The sequence below is a fragment of the Triturus cristatus genome, chromosome 6 (assembly GCF_964204655.1).
Source record: "Triturus cristatus chromosome 6, aTriCri1.1, whole genome shotgun sequence".
Taxonomy (NCBI): Eukaryota; Metazoa; Chordata; class Amphibia; order Caudata; family Salamandridae; genus Triturus; species Triturus cristatus.
The window spans coordinates 1,349,761,704-1,349,780,771 of record NC_140589.1 but is presented as its reverse complement, the minus strand read 5'-3'; the positions used below and the strand labels follow the sequence as shown (position 1 = coordinate 1,349,780,771).

At 44.3% G+C, this 19,068-nt stretch overlaps 1 protein-coding gene across 1 annotated transcript in view; it reads left to right on the top strand.

Annotated features, from left to right (window-relative positions):
- LOC146821407 (uncharacterized) overlaps positions 1 to 19,068 on the top strand; it is a 1,203,178-nt gene that overhangs the window by 1,047,128 nt on the left and 136,982 nt on the right. The window contains exons 60-65 of the mRNA XM_085609844.1: positions 2,465 to 2,542; positions 3,470 to 3,547; positions 5,574 to 5,651; positions 6,615 to 6,692; positions 7,664 to 7,741; positions 8,699 to 8,776. Coding sequence (XP_085465970.1) covers positions 2,465 to 2,542; positions 3,470 to 3,547; positions 5,574 to 5,651; positions 6,615 to 6,692; positions 7,664 to 7,741; positions 8,699 to 8,776 — 468 coding nt within the window. The remainder of the gene's footprint in view (positions 1 to 2,464; positions 2,543 to 3,469; positions 3,548 to 5,573; positions 5,652 to 6,614; positions 6,693 to 7,663; positions 7,742 to 8,698; positions 8,777 to 19,068) is intronic.

Below are 19,068 nucleotides of genomic sequence, written 5' to 3'. Positions count from 1 at the left end.
AGACCCGCTCAATCAATTGTCAACCAGCTGTGTATCCCGAGTACATAGCAGCTCTCCAGCATTGGCAAAGTCAATAGCTCTCGCTAAACACTTATAAGGCCCCAAAGGTGAGACCTATTGGCTATGCGAATGCTTGTTAATACGGGTATGGTGTAGTGCCATTCTGGCATTTTAGGATATCTACCATCCCTTTTTTTCTGCTCTTCCGAGCTGCTTGGGTTGCTGTTGGGCTGTTCCACCACAGCCTCCCCCCTTTATCCGTCACTCTGTTGCCGGATCGGATGCTTGGCGCTGTCTTTTGATCCGTCGCAGACCCACCTCCCCTTTGGGGTATGGCTGTGGTATCTATTCTAAGTTAAGGAATCTGCGGCTAGATGTCTCTCTCAGATGTACGAGTTACTTACATTCGGTAACAATGTATCTGATAGAGACGTTTTCTAGCCGCAGATTCCTTAACACCCATTCAGCCTCCCCGTTCTGCGAGGACCTTGCCAAGTGGGGTTCTCCGCTGGCTCCCCTGTTACAGTTGGCATTGTTTTTTTTCTCTCATGGGTGCTCACATGGTTGCGTCCCTTTGAGATTTGCCATAATACAATTGACTCCCTCTCAGGGGTTTCTGTCACAATAATACCGTTGCCTCCCTCTCAAGGGTTTCATATCTGTAAAATTAGGCCTTTTAGATTTTCCTACACCAGGAGATTCCTCTTCATTTTCTTCTTCTCCTGCTGTCTTTCCGTCTTCTCTGTTGGCTCTGGGTTCTGGGCTCCTCTGGTGTAGTCTTCTTTGGAACTCTGTTCGCCTCTGTTTCAGACCTCCGTTACTACAGGGGCAGTGCCAGATTTTTCATTCCTGCGGTGGACTGTTGTTCTCTCTGTGCTCCGTGAAGAAGGGTGACATACCATGAAACCAGTCCCAGGATGCTTGTTTACGGTACAGGGAGGACCTGGCCTGGCAGTTCGGTCCGGACTGTTTCTATGGGGCACAGGGTCAAGACTGATTTGCATTTGGCTGGGTCCAAACTGGGGTGGCGTAGTGGGCAAAAGAACGATGGATTTAACCCAGATCTTTTGACTGGGGGAGAATGTTTGAATTGTCAGCATTCCGTCCATCATTTATTTGCTATGAGACCGTTATTGCCAGACGGCACAGTTCTACATGGTACTGACAGTCTATTTTTGTCTGTTATTCTGCATGGTACTAACAGTCTATTTTTGTCTGTTGAGATCTTCTTCCCTTCTTACACTAGGGAAGGGTCTTTGCTTAGCTTGCGAGGTTCTTTCTTACAGCTTTTTCACCTATATGTAGGTAGTGTCTAATTCTGTCTTTTACAATGGTGTCTTGCACCATCCTCCTTATTTATTCACGGATTTTCATCCATCGCACACTGTTCCCATACTTTGACAGTTTTTTTATTGGTGGCTCCGCGTTGTGTTTCGGAAAAGTTTTTACGAAGAAAACTGATGTCAGCGCGCTGGGTGGGACATCTGTCGCAAACAGGAATTAAGAGTTTTAAAGCCTGAAGGCATCGCACACTGTTACCCGACGCGAAGCGTCGGCAAGGCCTGAAAACAGGCCAGAGGAACCGCTCACTCCGGATCCGCATTGCACGCGGAAAAGAAGGAAAGGGACTTATATGACCTCGCTGACGTCACGTACGTGGACGACAACAGGGCGGGGTCATGTGGCGCCGTCCCCCGGAGCGCAGAGGTGCTGCTGCAAAGTTTTTTCCGGATCCAGTCTGATGCCTGGGGATATTCTAAGTTAAGGAATCTGCGGCTAGACAACGTCTCTACCAGATACATCATTACCGAAGGTAAGTAACTCTTACTTCAATGAACCTCCGCAGCGGCTACTTATGCCTCTCTTGACACACAGACTAGGGCGCATATTTATGACCTTGTTTACGTCACGTTTGCACCACGCAAAAAAGTACATGTGCGGCGCAAACTTTAAGTGATATTTATGAAACCAAGCAAGGCCACTTTGAGTGTCTTTATACATCTGGAGTGAAGCAGAGGGCAGCAGTTATCAAATCTGCATAAAAGAGTCTTGAAAATAAAGTATGTTGAGTTGCTTCATATTTTTCTTAGAGAGTGAAGGTAGAAACTGACGTAGAGTTCTAAAACTCTATTCTGGTTGTGGGTGCTCACAGGCTTATTTTTCGAATAGGTAGTGTGCTGATGTGGTTACATTTTAAGACTCTGGGGTTCTTTGATGTTTTGCTGTTCCACTAAATATGCTTTGCTACATTAAACGTTTAGTTTTAGATTTTAGTTATTGGGTTCATTACAACTTTACAAAATATAGTAAACTGGATCATGTCTGCTAGTTTGCTAAGCAGTAAACAACTATTTGCTTGAATTCATAATGGAACATACGGTTAGAGGTTCCGCTAATGAGGATACGTAAAACTACTGGACATTTGAATACACTTTATTACTGTACATTTTCATTAATTTTTCAGAGACTTTAAAATTGCCGATGCTGTGGGTGGGGAAAAACACAGAGAAGCAGAAGGTGCACTGATAACGATGGGTGAAGGGTATGTATATCATGATTTAATGCTAAACAGCCTATTCACAGGGAAATACATTTACTAGATTTATAACTGAAATTTCACAATAACCTCCTCTAGCGCTATTTTTAATCTGTTCCGATTTTTTCATTTCACTCAATACCAACAATTGTGTGGGGTGTGGTTTGACTGCCTAAGATGGCGGCCCCAACCTGGTGAGGTTCCAGCTGAGCCCTGAGAAACCTCCATTATCCTGACCCTATTGACACACCGTTTGCTCGGTTCTCGAGTACAAGTGTGCAGAGGGTTCAGTGAACCTCTGCAGCGACTACTCATGCCTCTCTTGATACACAGACTAGGGGTCATATTTATGATCTATTTTGCATCAGTTTGTACCACGCAACATGGTACATGAGTGACGCAAACCTTAAGTGAGATTTTTGAAACCACGCAAGGCCACTTTGTGTGGCCCTGAGTGGCTTTATAAATCTGGAGTGAAGCAGAGAGCAGCAGTTATCAAATCTGCATAAAAGAGTCTTAAACATGAAGTGTGCTGCATCGCTTGATATTTTATTTAAAGAGTGGAGGTAGAAACTGACTTAGAGCTTTTAAACTCTATTTTGGTAGTGGGTGCGCACAGACTCATTTTTCGATTAGGTAGTGTGCTGATGTGGTTACATTTTAAGACTCTGGGGCTGTTTGGTGTTTTGCTGTTCCACTAAATATCCTTTGCTGCAGTAAACGTTCAATTTTAAAGATTTTAGTTATTGGGTTCATTACAACTTTGTGAAATATAGTAAACTGGATCATGTCTCTAGTGTTTGCTGACGGTAAACAATTATTTGCCTGAAAACACAATGGAATATACGGTTAGAGGTTCCGCTAATGAGTACAAGTAATACTACAGGACATTTGAATACACTTTATCACTGTACATTTTTATTCTTTTTTCAGAGACTTTAAAATTGCCGGTGCTGTGGGTGGGAAAAAACACACAGAAGGAGAAGGTGCACAGATAACCATGGGTGCAGGGTATGTATATCACGATTTAATGCTTAACAGCCTATTCACAGGGAAATACATTTACCAAATCTGTAACAGACATTTCACAATAATCTCTTCTGGCTCTATTGTTACTCTGTTACAATTGTTCCATTTCTTCTGATATCACAAGTAACTCAAGCAATAACTTCTACTTTCACAAAAGTATAACAAAGTTTCACTTAATAACAAAAGTTGTGTGTGATGTGGTTTGACTGCCTTATATGGTGGCCCAAACCTGGTGAGACTCCAGCTGAGCCCTGAAAAGCCTCCATTATTCTGACCCTATTGACACACAGTTTGCTCGGTTCTCGAGCACAAGTGTGCGGAGGGTTCAATGGACCTCTGCCTCTCTTGATACACAGACTAGGGGGCATATTTATGACCTGCCTTGCATCTCGTATGTACCACGCAACATGGTACATGTGCGGGGCAAACCTTAAGTGACATTCATGAAACCACGCAAGGCCACTTTGTGTGTCTTTATAAATCTGGAGTGAAGCAGAGAGCAGCAGTTATCAAATCTGCATAAAAGAGTCTTGAAAATGAAGTATGTTGAGTTGCTTCATATTTTTCTTAGAGAGTGAAGGTAGAAACTGACGTAGAGTTCTAAAACTCTATTCTGGTTGTGGGTGCTCACAGGCTTATTTTTCGAATAGGTAGTGTGCTGATGTAGTTACATTTTAAGACTCTGGGGTTGTTTGATGTTTTGCTGTTCCACTAAATATGCTTTGCTGCATTAAACATTTCGTTTTAGGTTTCAGTTATTGGGTTCATTACAACTTTGCAAACTATAGTAAACTGGATCATGTTTCTAGTGTTTGCTAAGCAGTAAACAATTATTTGCTTCAAATCATTATGGAATATACTGTTAGTGGCTCCACTAATGAGTAAAAGTAATACTACAGGACATTTGAATACACTTTATTACTGTACATTTTATTTTAGAGATTTTAAAATTGGCGGTGCTGTGGGTGAAAAGAAACACACAGAAGGAGGAGGGGCACAAATAACCATGGGTGCAGTGTATGTATATCATGATTTAATGCTAAACAGCCTATTCATATGGAAATACAATTACCAAATCTGTAACAGACATTTCACAATAATCTCTTCTGGCTCTATTGTTACTCTGTTACAATTGTTCCATTTCTTCTGGTATCACAAGGAACTCAAGCAATAACTTCTACTTTCACAAAAGCAGAACAAAGTTTCACGTAATGCCAACAATTGTGTGGGGTGTGGTTTGACTTCCTTAGATGGTGGCCCTAACCTGGAGAGGCTCCAGCTGAGCCCTGAAAAGCCTCCATTATCCTGACCCTATTGACACACAGTTTGCTCGGGTCTCGAGTACAAGTGCGCGGAGGGTTCAATGGACCTCTGCAGCCACTACTCATGCCGCTCTTGATACACAGACTAGGGGGCATATTTATGACCTGTTTTGCATCTCGTTTGTACCACGCAACATGGTACATGAGTGACGCAAACCTTAAGTGAAATTTTTGAAACCACGCAAGGCCACTTTTGTGGCCCTGAGTGGCTTTATATATCTGGAGTGAAGCAGAGTGCAGCAGTTATCAAATCGGCATAAAAGAGTCTTAAAAATTAAGTGTGCTGCATTGCTTGATATTTTACTTAAAGAGTGGAGGTAGAAACTGACTTAGAGCTTTTAAACTCTATTCTGGTAGTGGGTGCGCACAGACTCATTTTTCGATTAGGTAGTGTGCTGATGTGGCTACATTTTAAGACTCTGGGGCTGTTTGGTGTTTTGCTGTTCCACTAAATATCCTTTGCTGCAGTAAACGTTCAATTTTAAAGATTTTAGTTTTTGGAATCATTACAACTAGGCAAAATATAGTAAACTGGATCATGTCTCTAGTGTTTGCAGAGCAGTAAACAATTATTTGCCTGAAATTATAATGGAACATATGGTTGGAGGTTCCGCTAATGATTGCTAGTAAAACCACAGGACATTTGAATATACTTTAGTACTTTACAGTTTTATTCTTTTTTTCAGAGACTTTAAAATTAGCGATGCTGTGGGTGAGAAAACACACACAGAAGGAGGAGGGGCACAAATAACGATGGATGCAGGGTATGTATATCATGATGTAATACTAAACAGCCTATTCGTAGGGAAATACATTTATCAAATCTGTAACAGACATTTCACAATAATCTCCTCTTGCGCTACTGTTACTCTTTTACGATTGTTCCATTTCTTCCGATATCAGAAGTAACTCAAGCAATAACTTCTACTGTCACAAAGACAGAACAAAGTTTCACTCAATAAAAGTAATTGTGTGGGGTGTGGTTGGACTACCTAAGATGGCGGCCCCTGAAAAACTTACATTGCCCTCACCCAATTGCGCACAGTTTGCTCGGGTCTCAAGGACGAGTGTGCAAAGGGTCAATGAACCTCCGCAGCGGCTACTAATGCCTGTCTTGATACACATACTGAGGAGCATATTTATGACCTGGTTTGCGTCATGTTTGTACCACGCAATATGGAACATGTGTGGCGCAAATCTTAAGTGATATTTATGAAACCACGCAAGGCCACTTTGTGATGGCCCTCAGTGGCTTTATCAATATGGAGTGAAGCAGAGAGCAGCAGTTATCAAATCTGCATAAAAGAGTCTTGAAAATGAAGTCTGTTGCGTCGCTTGATATTTTTCTTAGAGAGTGAAGGTAGAAACTAACTAAGAGCTGTAAAACTCGAATTTAATAGTGGGTGCGCACAGACTTATTTTTCAAATAGGTAGTGTGCTGATGTGGTTACATTTTAAGACTCTGGGGTTGTTTGATATTGTGCTGTTCCACTAAATATGCTTTGCTACATTAAACGTTTAGTTTTAGATTTTAGTTATTGGGTTCATTACAACTTTGTGAAATATTGTAAACTGGATCAAGTCTCTAGTGTTTGCTGAGCAGTAAACAATTATTTGCCTGAAATCATAATGGAACATACAGTTAGAGGTTCTGCTAATGAGTACAAGTAATACTACAGGGCATTTGAATACACTTTATCACTGTACTTTTTTATTATTTTTTTCAGAGACTTTAAAATTGCCGGTGTTGTGGGTGGGAAAAAACACACAGAAGGAGGAGGTGCACACATAACGATGGGTGCAGGGTATGTATATCACGTTTAAATGCTAAACAGCCTATTCACAGGGAAATACATTCACCAAATCTGTAACAGACATTTCACAATAATCTCTTCTGGCTCTATTGTTACTCTGTTACAATTGTTCCATTTATTCTGATATCACAAGTAACTCAAGCAATAACTTCTCCTTTCACTAAAGTAGAACAAAGTTTCACTTAATAACAAAAGTTGTGTGGGATGTGGTTTGACTGCCTTATATGGTGGCCCCAACCTGGTGAGACTCCAGCTGAGCCCTGAAAAGCCTCCATTATCCTGACCCTATTGACACACAGTTTGCTCGGTTCTCGAGTACAAGTGTGCGGAGGGTTCAATGAACCTCTGCCTCTCTTGATGCACAGACTAGGGGGCATATTTATGACCTGCCTTGCATCACGTTTGTACCACGCAGCATGGTACATGTGCGGGGCAAACCTTAAGTGACATTCATGAAACCACGCAAGGCCACTTTGTGATGGCCCTCAGTGGCTTTATAAATCTGGAGTGAAGCAGAGGGCAGCAGTTAACAAATATGCATAAAAGAGTCTTGAAAATGAAGTATGTTGAGTTGCTTCATATTTTTCTTAGAGAGTGAAGGTAGAAACTGACACAGAGTTCTAAAACTCTATTCTGGTTGTGGGTGCTCACAGGCTTATTTTTCGAATAGGTAGTGTGCTGATGTGGTTACATTTTAAGACTCTGGGGTTGTTTGATGTTTTGCTGTTCCACTAAATATGCTTTGCTGCATTACACATTTAGTTTTAGGTTTCAGTTATTGGGTTCATTACAACTTTGCAAACTATAGTAAACTGGATCATGTTTCTAATGTTTGCTAATCAGTTAACAATTATTTGCTTGAAATCATTATGGAATATACTGTTAGTGGCTCCACTAATGAGTAAAAGTAATACTACAGGACATTTGAATACACTTAATTACTGTACATTTTTTTTTTTTAGAGATTTTAAAATTGGCGGTGCTGTGGGTGAAAAGAAACACACAGAAGGAGGAGGGGCACAAATAACCATGGGTGCAGGGTATGTATATCATGATTTAATGCTAAACAGCCTATTCATAGGGAAATACATTTCCCAAATCTGAAACAGACATTTCACAATAATCTCTTCTGGCTGTATCGTTACAATTGTTCCATTTCTTCCGGTATCACAAGGAACTCAAGTAATAACTTCTACTTTCACAAAAGCAGAACAAAGTTTCACGTAATACCAACAATTGTGTGGGGTGTGGTTTGACTTCCTTAGATGGCGGCCCCAACTTGGTGAGACTCCCGATGAGCCCTGAAAAGCCTCCATTATCCTGACCCTACTAACACAGTTTGCTCGGTTCTCCAGTACAAGTGTGCGGAGGGTTCAATGAACCTCTGCCTCTCTTGATACACAGACTAGGGGGCATATTTATGACCTGGTTTGTATCACGTTTGCACCGTGCAACATGGTACATGTGCGGCGCAAACCTTAAGTGAAATTTTTGAAACCAAGCAAGGCCACATTGTGTGGCTTTGAGTCTCTTTATAACTCTGATTGAAGCAGGGAGCAGCAGTTATCAAATCTGCATAAAAGGGGCTTGAAAGTATGTTGAGTCGCTTGATATTTTTCTTAGAGAGTGAAGGTAGAAACTGACACAGAGCTGTAAAAGTCTATTTTGGTTGTGGATACACACTGACTCATTTTTCGATTAGGTAGTGTGCTGATGTGGTTACATTTTAAAACTCTGGGGCTGTTTAGTGTTTTACTGTTCCGCTAAATATCCTTTGCTGCAGTAAATGTTTAGTTTTAGATTTTAGTTTTGGGTTCATTACAACTTTGCAAAATATAGTAAACTGGATCATGTCTCTAGTGTTTGCTAAGCAATAAACAATTGTTTGCCTGAAATCATAATGGAGCATATGGTTAGAGGTTCCGCTAATGAGTACAAGTAATACTACAGGACATTTGAATACACTTTATTACTGTACATTTTTATTCTTTTTTCAGAGACTTTAAAATTGCCGGTGCTGTGGGTGAAAAGAAACACACAGAAGGCGGAGGGGCACAAATAACCATGGGTGCAGGGTATGTATATCCTAATTTATTGCTAAAGAGCCTATGCACATTGAAATACATTTACCAAATCTGTAACAGACATTTCACAATAATCTCTTCTGATGCGATTGTTACTCTGTTATGATTGTTCCATTTCTTCTGATATCAGAAGTAACTCAAGTAATAACTTCTACTTTCACAAACACAGAACAAAGATTTACTGAATAACAAAAATTGTGTGGGGTGTAGTTTGCCTAAGATGGCAGCACCAACCTGGTGAGACTCCAGCTGAGCCCTGAAAAACCTACGTTATCCTGACCCTATTGACACACAACCAGTGTGCAGAGGGTTCAATGAACCTACGCAGTGGCTACTCATGCCTCTCTAGATACACAGACTTGGGGGCATATTTATGACCTGGTTAGTGTCACGTTTGCACTACACAACGTGGTACATGCATGGCTCAAACCTTAAGTGAGAAGTATGAAACCACGCAAGGCCACTTTGCGTGGCTGTTAGAACTGGGGGTCTCTAGTTGGCAGAGGTAGGTACCTTTGACCAAGTAGGGACCCTTGCTTCTAAGTCAGGGAAAGGGGATTACACTACTGGATATCCCCTGCTCACCCCCTTGGTAGCTTGGCACAAGCAGACAGGCTTATCTCAGAGGCAGTGTGTTAAGCATTTGTGAACACATACAGTAATACAATGAAAACACTACAGATGGACACCACACAGGTTTTATAAAAAATAAGTATTCTTTATATAGGCTTAACACAAGACCACAAACGACAAAAATGCACAATACTGTACTCAATATTGACTTAACTTAGTTCAAGTTGATGGTAAATGCGACACAGTTCTCACAAAAGTACCTGGATGCGTAACGCAAAATAAAAAAAAGGCTCACAGCGTCGGAGAGCCGTCGGTTCCTTGCTTCGGGGGAGACGATGCGTTGCGCCTCAATGGTTGCGCAGAGTAGGGGATGCATCTTGATCCTTACCGGAGAGGAGGTGATGCATAGATTCTCGTACTGCGGCCCGGTTGCGATGCGGCAAGATGGCACCTTGATGCGATGCGACAATCCGGTGCGAGGCGATAAGATGGCGCCCTTGATGCAACGATGTGAAGACAATGCGTACACGCCCTGGCAGCTTTGCGGCGACTCTGATCTTTGGAGCCACGACAGGCCCTGCGACACGCTTCTCTGATGATGTGACGGCGACCCTCACGGTGGCGACACGCTTCTTCGGTGATGCGACAGTAGAGATGAAGACACGCTTCGACGACCACAGCTGCGGCGGTGACACGCTTCTTCTTGTCTGCGTCGCGCTTCCAGCTCCCAGCGACACGCAGGCTTCTGCAGATAGACTTTCCAGCAAGGAAATTCAGAGGGGAGCTGGTGGTGAAGTCTTTTGTCCCTGAGACTTCACCAGGAGGCAAGCACAAGTTTAAGCCCTTGGAGTAATATTCTGCAAGATGATGAAAGTCCTTTGAAAGTTCCTTCTCCTCTACTTGGCACTGAAGACACCACTGTAGGCCAACCCAGCAACACAGCACACTGGCAGGGGGGCAGTACAACTTCTACAGCTTCCTTTGGTTCTTCTCCTTGGCAGAGGTTTGTCTTGTTGTTCCAGAAGTGATCTAAAGTCTTGGGGTCTGGGTCCCCTTATTTATACTACTTTTCTCTTTGTTCTCTGAAGGCAGAGAGTCATTTGCCTAGTCCAAACCAGTTCTGGTCAGTCCTGGAGCACTTTGTTGACAAGACTCCTTGTTTCCTTTCACAGTGCAGGGCAGAGACATCAGACGCACCACAGGAGGTGGAGCCAGCATTGTGGAGGGAAGGTCCCAGTGCAACTCCTCCCACCCATCTATGTGCAGATCTTTCTATTCAGCCCTTTGCTGACTCACCCTGTGTGAGAAAGTGCCATCTTTCTTGCATGGTATGCCCCCACTTTTTGATGAATTGCTGATGTACTTTGACTGAGTGTGCCCTGGGCTCCTGCCAATCAGGTGCCCAGGGCCTGTGTTCCTTCCCTAAAACTGCATGAAGCCTAAACCCAATTGGCATCTCTGGCCACATGTCAGCCCCTGGTAAATGCTACCTTAGGTACCCAGGGCAATGTGACCAGAGAAGGCCCCTAAGGGCTGCAGCACTTATTGTGCCACCCTTAGAGGCCCTGTACCCTGACACACACACACTGCCTTTGCAGGCTGAATGTCTTGGTGCAGAACAAAACAGAGAGTCGACACGGCACACATCCCTGTGTGCCATGCCCACAAAACACACTGCCCTGGCATACCTCAGTCACCCTTCTAGCTGGGTGCCCTATGCCAGTGGTGTGGGTACAGGTTCATGAGCCCTGTACCCCTACAGTACCCAGGTCCATTCCTGGGCACTGTAAGTGCAGTGCTGCCATTAAGAGTATATGGTGCGGGGAGATCGTCATCACAAACTCCACAGCACCATGATGGCTGCACTGAAGACTGAAGAGTTTGATTTCAAACTTCTTAGCACATTAAACCCACGCTGATGCCATTGTGGGATTTAATGTAAAATGCACGACAGAGGGCATCTTAGAGATGCCCCCTGAACCTAACCAGCGTCCTGACTGAGAGGCTGCCTAGGCTGCCACCTAGCAGACATGTTGCTGGACCCCTGGGTAGAGAGCCATCCGCTCTTGTGGGTCTGCAACAATGCACGTCCTGGGCGAGGTGCTAGGTCTCCTCCCCCAGGATGGGCTGGGGAAGCTTCAAAGGCATGCCGACTTTGTGAGCTTCTCCAGGCCACTTGCTGTACTCAGCAACTTGCCCCTACAGGTTCTGACACCCACTCTGGCGGAAAGATCGGCAGGAAAACCTTAGTGAGGAAAGGGGGAGTGCCAGCCTCTGCCAACCCCACCCCTCAGGTGGGGGAGGCAAGGTGAAGCACAACTCCGGGCTCTCGCCATCTTGAGGATGGGGAGCCCTACCCAATCAGGACTAGGCTCCTGCCCCCCTCCCACGGGAGAGAGGCAGGATAGGGGGTGTACCCACCCGAGGGAAGGGAGCCATTGGTCCCTGACCTCTACTTACCTGTAACGCCCCTAAATTTAGTATTTAGGGGTACCCTGAACCTTCCTTCCTCAGATATCGCATCCGAAACAACAAGAAGAAGAAAGAAGACCTGCTGTGCAGCTGCTAACAAGAGGACGACACCAACTGACTTGGCCCCAGCCCTACAGGCCTGTCGACCCTCGAACCTGCTCCTGCTGACTTGGCCCCAGCCCTACAGGCCTGTTGACCCTCGAACCTGCTCCCGCTAAAACCCGGTGTCTCCAGTGGTCAGCAACTTCGAAAACTCCGGAGGACCTGACTACCTTGCTCAACTAAAATACTGGGACTCCCGCGAGCAGTGGTTCTGCTCAAAGCAAGCAACAAACTCCTGGTGCCAGCCAGGAACCGCGACTCCAGCACACTCTGCACCCGCCGAGCCCGGCCTGTGCCTGAGTGGATAAAGACCACGAGGACGTCCCCCCGGCGACTGTGACCAAGAATCCAGCACCCAAGGACCCTCCTCAATTCTCCTGACGACGCCTGCTGCCTCAGAACCAGGGACCCCTCCAACAGCGACCAGCAGAGGGTAAGATTTCCCGACGCGAAAAGACACCCCTGCACCCAGCGGCCCCCTGTGCCCAGCTCCTGGGTGCCTACCTAGCCTACAGCTTCCCAACTTACCTCTCGAAGTGGTGGTCGCACCTGAAGAATCTCCGTCCCCGAGCTTGCAGCCTTTGTTCATCTGGTAGCTTCTCCATTGAAATATATTGAGCACCCAACAGCTCAAAAGCACCCTGCACCCAGCCGCCCGAGTGCCCCTCGAAGTGCAACCTCTATCCTATCATACTTCCCCACTTGCCCTGTGTGAGTGACCAGGAGCCGAGCTCCCACAGCCGCATGGCCTGCCTGCTAGCAGCCACCAACCAAAGGCCCCCTGCCCGCCATAGGCTAACATTGAGCCTAACTCTCTCTGCACCCGGCTGCCCCTGTGCCGCTGAGGGTGTAACAACTGTACCTACCTGACCCTGGGAGACCCCTGAGTCTATGCCCAGAACCTTAACTCTGCCAGTCGAGTACTTACCTGAAAGCCGATAACTCACTTTTTCTCCATAGGGTAACATTGATTGGTTTCACTTGGAAATTCTTCTAAGTGTCAAGTTTTGAAACTTTTAAATATTCACTAAAATTCAGCCGAACAACGAAAACGAAATTACTCACTTGTTATCAGGAGAGATCCCAGTGCTGTATCTTGGTGCCGAGCACTGACCCTGAAAAGTAATTACAACAGTACTTGCCAATAACTTGATATTCCTCCATAGGATAACATTGCCTGTTTTTTGCCAGAAATTCTTTTAAGTGTCAATTTTTGAAACATACAAATATTCCTTAAAAATTGCCTGTGTAACAAAAACGATTTCTTTCAACTGTTTACAGGAAATGCACCAGGGCTGAATCCAGGATCCAACCCTGAGTAAGAAAATCACACACAAAGTAATTGAAATTGCATTTACTTAAAAATCCCCATTGAGCTCAATGTTATAATTGTGTTTGAATTGTGTTGCCTATTGCAACAACTGTAATTATTGCATTTAAAAGTATATTGCTTATTGAAAGTATACAACTACCGCATTTCATTCTGAGAAAGTATTTTGATACCTACTTGTGGTTCTAAAATAAAACAACTATATATTTTTATATACAAAACAATTGGCCTAGAGTTCAGTTCTTGAGTGTGTGAGACCATCTGCTGACTGAGTGTGTACAACAAATGCTTTACACTGTCCTGTGATACTGCCTTACTGCTCAACCAAGCTACCACTTTAGAGAGTAAGGTTATATCTAACTTTAGCCTCTGCCAAACCTCTGGGAACTGTGGACTCTGCACACTGAACCTTACTTTGGTGCAGTATATACAGACCCACTTTCTTACACCCTGTCTCCTGGAATCCCCCAGCCCCTGTCACTCAAACTCCAGACACACAATACACAACCTAGCAGAGGCAGGCTTGGATGGTTAGACAAGAAAATACCTACTTTCTAATAGTAATATTTTCAAACACAGAATGTTAAAACATGGGCAGCGCACCCAAACCTACAGACCACGCACGCAACCTGGGCTTCATCCTGGACTCCTCCCTCTCCATGACCAGACAAGTCAACGCCGTCTCCTCGTCGTGCTTCAACATCCTGCGCATGCTACGTAAGATCTTCCGGTGGATCCCCACCGAGACCAGGAAGACGGTCACCCAGGCCCTCGTCACCAGCCGACTGGACTACGGCAACTCCCTCTACGCCGGAACCACTGCCAAACTCCAGAAGAGACTCCAGTGGATCCAGAACGCCTCAGCAAGACTCATCCTCGACATCCCCCGACACAGCCATATTTCCGGACACCTGAGAGACCTGCACTGGCTCCCGGTCAACAAGAGAATCACCTTCCGTCTCCTCACCCACGCACACAAAGCCAACCAAGGCCCAAGATATCTCAAAAGCCGCCTCAACTTCTACACTCCCACACGCCAGCTTCGATCGACCAGCCACGCCCTCGCCGCCGTCCCCCGCATCCGAAGAGCCACCACAGGAGGGATTCTTCTCCTACCTGGCCGCCAAGACCTGGAACTCCCTCCCGACCCACCTCCGCCTGACCCGAGACCACCTCGCCTTCAGGAAGCAGCTCAAGACCTGGCTGTTCGAGCAGTAGCGGACCCCCCCTCCCCAAGCGCCTTGAGACCCTCCGGGTGAGTAGTGCGCTATATAAATGCATTGATTGATTGATTGATTAAAACCAACTTCACTAAAATATGTATTTTATCATTCTGAGTTCAGGCATACTAAACTCGAATTTCTACCATGTTCCCTGAGTCAGTTAGGATTCACTATTAGGACATGCCACACACACCAGAGTATGTCCTACCTTATACTTTCAATGCACCCTGCCCTTGGGCCTAACATAGGGGTGTCTGATATGAAGAAAAGGGAAGGTTTAGGGACTGGCAAGTGGGAGTACTTGGCCAGTCAACATGGCTGTACCAGACTGCACACAGGCTCTGCAGTGACAGACCTGAGGCACACTTTACAAGCTGCTTCTGTGGGTGGCACAACCAGTGCTGCAAGCCCACCAGCAGCATTTGATTTACACGCCCTGTGCACCCATGGTACACTGTACTAGGGTCTGACAAGTAAATCAAATAACCCAATCATGGAGTAACTAATCAATACATCAATTTACCATAGGGAGCACTTGCACTGTGACACTGAATAGCAGTGGCACAGTGCCCAAAGCATCTAGACCAGCAAAATATATAAAAAACACAGCGGAGGCAATCAAAAAAAAATGGAAGAGAGACTCACGCCAATGGTACCAGGTCTAACAGTGGCCCTAAGTGGTTTTTTAAATCTGGAGTGAAGCAAAGCAGCGCAAATCTCTGCATTGCCTAACTCTGCCCTCGGGAGGCCTTCAATGGACATTGAATGGGTGTTCCCATGCAACTCCCATGGATTGTGACGTATTCCCAGATTTACCAGTATTCTTTTTTTCCTTTTCAGTATGTCTTTTTGGGCCTTTGCATACACAAGTGCAGACATACATAGTAGAGCAGTAGGCAATATAGAGTATAGCAATCAGATCATATCGCAAAACATCTTTAATATTCTTTCTAAGTCCCCCGTCAATGCAATATGAGTGGATACATATGAGGAATGTGTATAAGTCAGCAAGCGTACCTCATTTTCAGTCCAATTACTTCTTGATCCTATTCTCAGTGGGGTTGAAGGAGTGTACAACAATGCCTACTGACATTTTCTAATATAGTTTCTGGCAACGTTGTGTGGTATATGTCTCTACTGCTCTGCACGAGTGTGACCCCTTAGAAATTGTAGTGGCTGCTTCATTAATGTGCCCAAGATGATAGACACATTGATTAAGCAAGAAACAAACTACGTAAAGCAAACCAAAACTAAACAAGCATTTGGTCTTGCATTTGCGAGAGTTTGAGCTATTGGCATTGTAAATGACAATGCCTTTTATTTTTGCGTTTTGAAAAGCTGCAAGCGTTGCGTAAACATGCACTTTGTACTTATAGTCGTTGCTTATGAGAAGTAAGGCTGATAGTAACTGTGCCACTTTTACTCTCGCCCATACGAGATAGGCTCACACTGGTGCTTAGTAGTGTGAAGAGGGACCCAATGATGAAGGGGAGAGGAGTTGGCCTAACGCTAGGGCGGTCAACCTCGAATCTGGGAAACTGGGTTCAAGTCTCGGCAATGACGCTGAACATCCTGTGATTCTGGGCAAATCACTTAATCTCCCTGTGCCTAAAAAAAATGAATGTGTCCTCATGTAATGCAACAGGTGCTATGTAAAGCGCTCTGATACCCGATTCGGGTCAAGTTCGCGCTACATAAAACTCTGTTAAAAAAAAAAGGAAGCATGCCAACTAAGGACTTGTGAGCTCCTCTAGGTGTAGGGATGCTCTTATTATATCCTATGCAATTTTCTGGTGTTTTTGGATTGTATTAAAAGTAATGCATTACGGATCTCTAAATACTCCCTGGTGGCCCTCTATATGATAGTAATATAAAATTACCACTAAATGTGCAAAATAAATGGTGAAATACATTTTCCAAAAGGTCAAAACTATTAAACTGACGAGCAAAAATAAAATGCCTGGTGAAAGAAAAATCTGAGTGGGTAATGCATTCTAAATTTAGAATTGTTGGAATAAAGGAGTTGCACATTATGCAGTCTCTAAACATGTATTTATTTCTATGTGATGCAAGATCTTTCGGCTAATTAGATATGCCAATATGAGTGAAAACTGCTATATGCAGATTTTTTGCACTACAAAGGGACCATATACTCAAGGGGGCGGAGGCTGAAATGCAGAACAGGTTAGCAGATATTGGTACATTCCCAATTAGCAAATATGCATCACTGTGCATGCTACTCCATTGGGAATGGGAATAACAATGTTGAGTTTGCCTGTGATATTTACAAGGAGAACTACAAAAGGGACTCAGGAGAGATCCATTAACTGCGTACACAGCTCAAGACACTCACGGTCATCAAATAGGAGGGGAGAGACGCCTGCGGTTCGCCTAGCCCCTCTCTTCCATTGTTGTGCAATTTCCATTGATGTGCAATTCCTGTGCTCCCCAAGCGAAGTACATAATTTCTCCTATGTAAGTTTTTTTGTGTGGATGCATGATCACAGTATCACTCTGGAAAGATTCACCAGGCCCCAGCGGTTCAAGAATTTTCACCACGGAAGACCACATGAAATTCTGGGGATTCCACTCATTTCCACAGATAAAAAAAAGTGCTGTTTTGCTGCTACCAGCCGCAACCTGGCATCTCCTGCTACCTGTGGTTGTGACAGCTTATGTGCGGACAAGGGATTCACCAAGACGACTGTACTGTGAGTACAGTGTGAGGAGATCAAAAGCAGGAAGGTGTGCCACGATGAAGTGCACAGCTTTCAATCAGAGTCCACTGAAGGATAATTAAGTAGTATGAATACTTATGGGCTGGGTGCATAATTATATGATGAACACCAGTGGTTCCCAAACTTTTTCAACCCGCGGCTCCCTTGACCCATTGGCCATTGCTCGTGGCTCCCCACTTTTACTTTTTGTGGAGGGTGGGGGGGATGTAAGCCCGGCCTCAGGAGTACTTGCATTTTTCTCCCTGAAAATAATTGGGATGAAGCTGATGAAGGAATTATAATCATATGCAAAGGGTGTTTTGTATTTCTAAGGCGGTGCCTCTCATAAAATATTCCTAGTTACACTTCTTGCCCATGACTTTTTTAGAGTACCCTCTCAAACCTTTTTATCCCACTTACAGTGCTAGATAGCACCCCTAAGCATGTAGGCCCCATTGCCAAAGTGTTTCTGCGCTGGAAGAATAGTTGCATGCACTTCCATTTCTACCCATGTCATACTTGCCAACACTGATAACACATAGCAACGTGGGGGAGGTCTAAGGGAAAGTTTAAACAAAACAGTAGACCAGCAGGTTGTGTTTCCCCTAACAACAATTATCAACACACTAATACAACCCGGGTCAGTAATTGAGCCAAAAAATTACACAAATACGTCTAAGTGAACCCCATTCTCAGCATGACAACTCTATGAGAGAGCACTCCCTTAAACAGGACCCATCAATCACTTAAGGTGGTTAATTGTTATTATCATCTGGGTCTGTATACTCCATCCAGAAGGACCAGTTCATGAAACAGTGACCCGGTCGCTAGCATAGAAGGAGCACCAAAGGAGGATTGTCACCTGATCTCTCACGAATATTGTCTTGGATGAGGTACTACCCATAGAACAAGGTGAGAAATCCTAGAAGTCAGCAGTAAAATCATAATAGTGTGAGTTAAAAATGGCTAAGGGTGCCCAAAAGTTCTTTAATAGTAGAGAACCCCTGTCATATTTAAAAAGCAAGATGGCAATATTGCATAAATTAAATTGACATTATGCTATTGTCCAAAGCAAGTACGGTCAACATGTTTCTGCCCTCAATCGATCAATAGTATCTGGGCTTTCATCAGGACCTAAATTACTGCTGTGGTTTTCAGTGAGAAAAACGTGTGTGTAAATTATATAAAAGTGGGGTGCAGATAAAAATTCCTACCGCACCGGTCAAGTTTTATCAGCAATCAAAACCGGATACCCATAAACAGTGGGTACAGCCCTCACCTCAACCTGGTCTCAACTCAGGGAAAGGGGCCCCGCTCTATCCGTCGGTACCCCAGGGCGGTCATTGAATTAATTCAATATTGCCATCTTGCTTTTTAAATATGACAGGGGTTCTCTACTATTAAAGAACTTTTGGGCACCCTTCGCCATTTTTAACTCACACTATTATGATTTTACTGCTGACTTCTAGGATTTCTCACCTTGTTCTATGGGTAGTACCTCATCCAAGACAATATTCGTGAGAGATCAGGTGACAATCCTCCTTTGGTGCTCCTTCTATGCTAGCGACCGGGTCACTGTTTCATGAACTGGTCCTTCTGGATGGAGTATACAGACCCAGATGATAATAACAATTAACCACCTTAAGTGATTGATGGGTCCTGTTTAAGGGAGTGCTCTCTCATAGAGTTGTCATGCTGAGAATGGGGTTCACTTAGACGTATTTGTGTAATTTTTTGGCTCAATTACTGACCCGGGTTGTATTAGTGTGTTGATACTTGCCAACACACCTGTATCGGCAGGGTGACTCACGATTTTTTAAACCACATACACCTTAAATGTTAATTGTGCCCAACCAAGTATGCAAC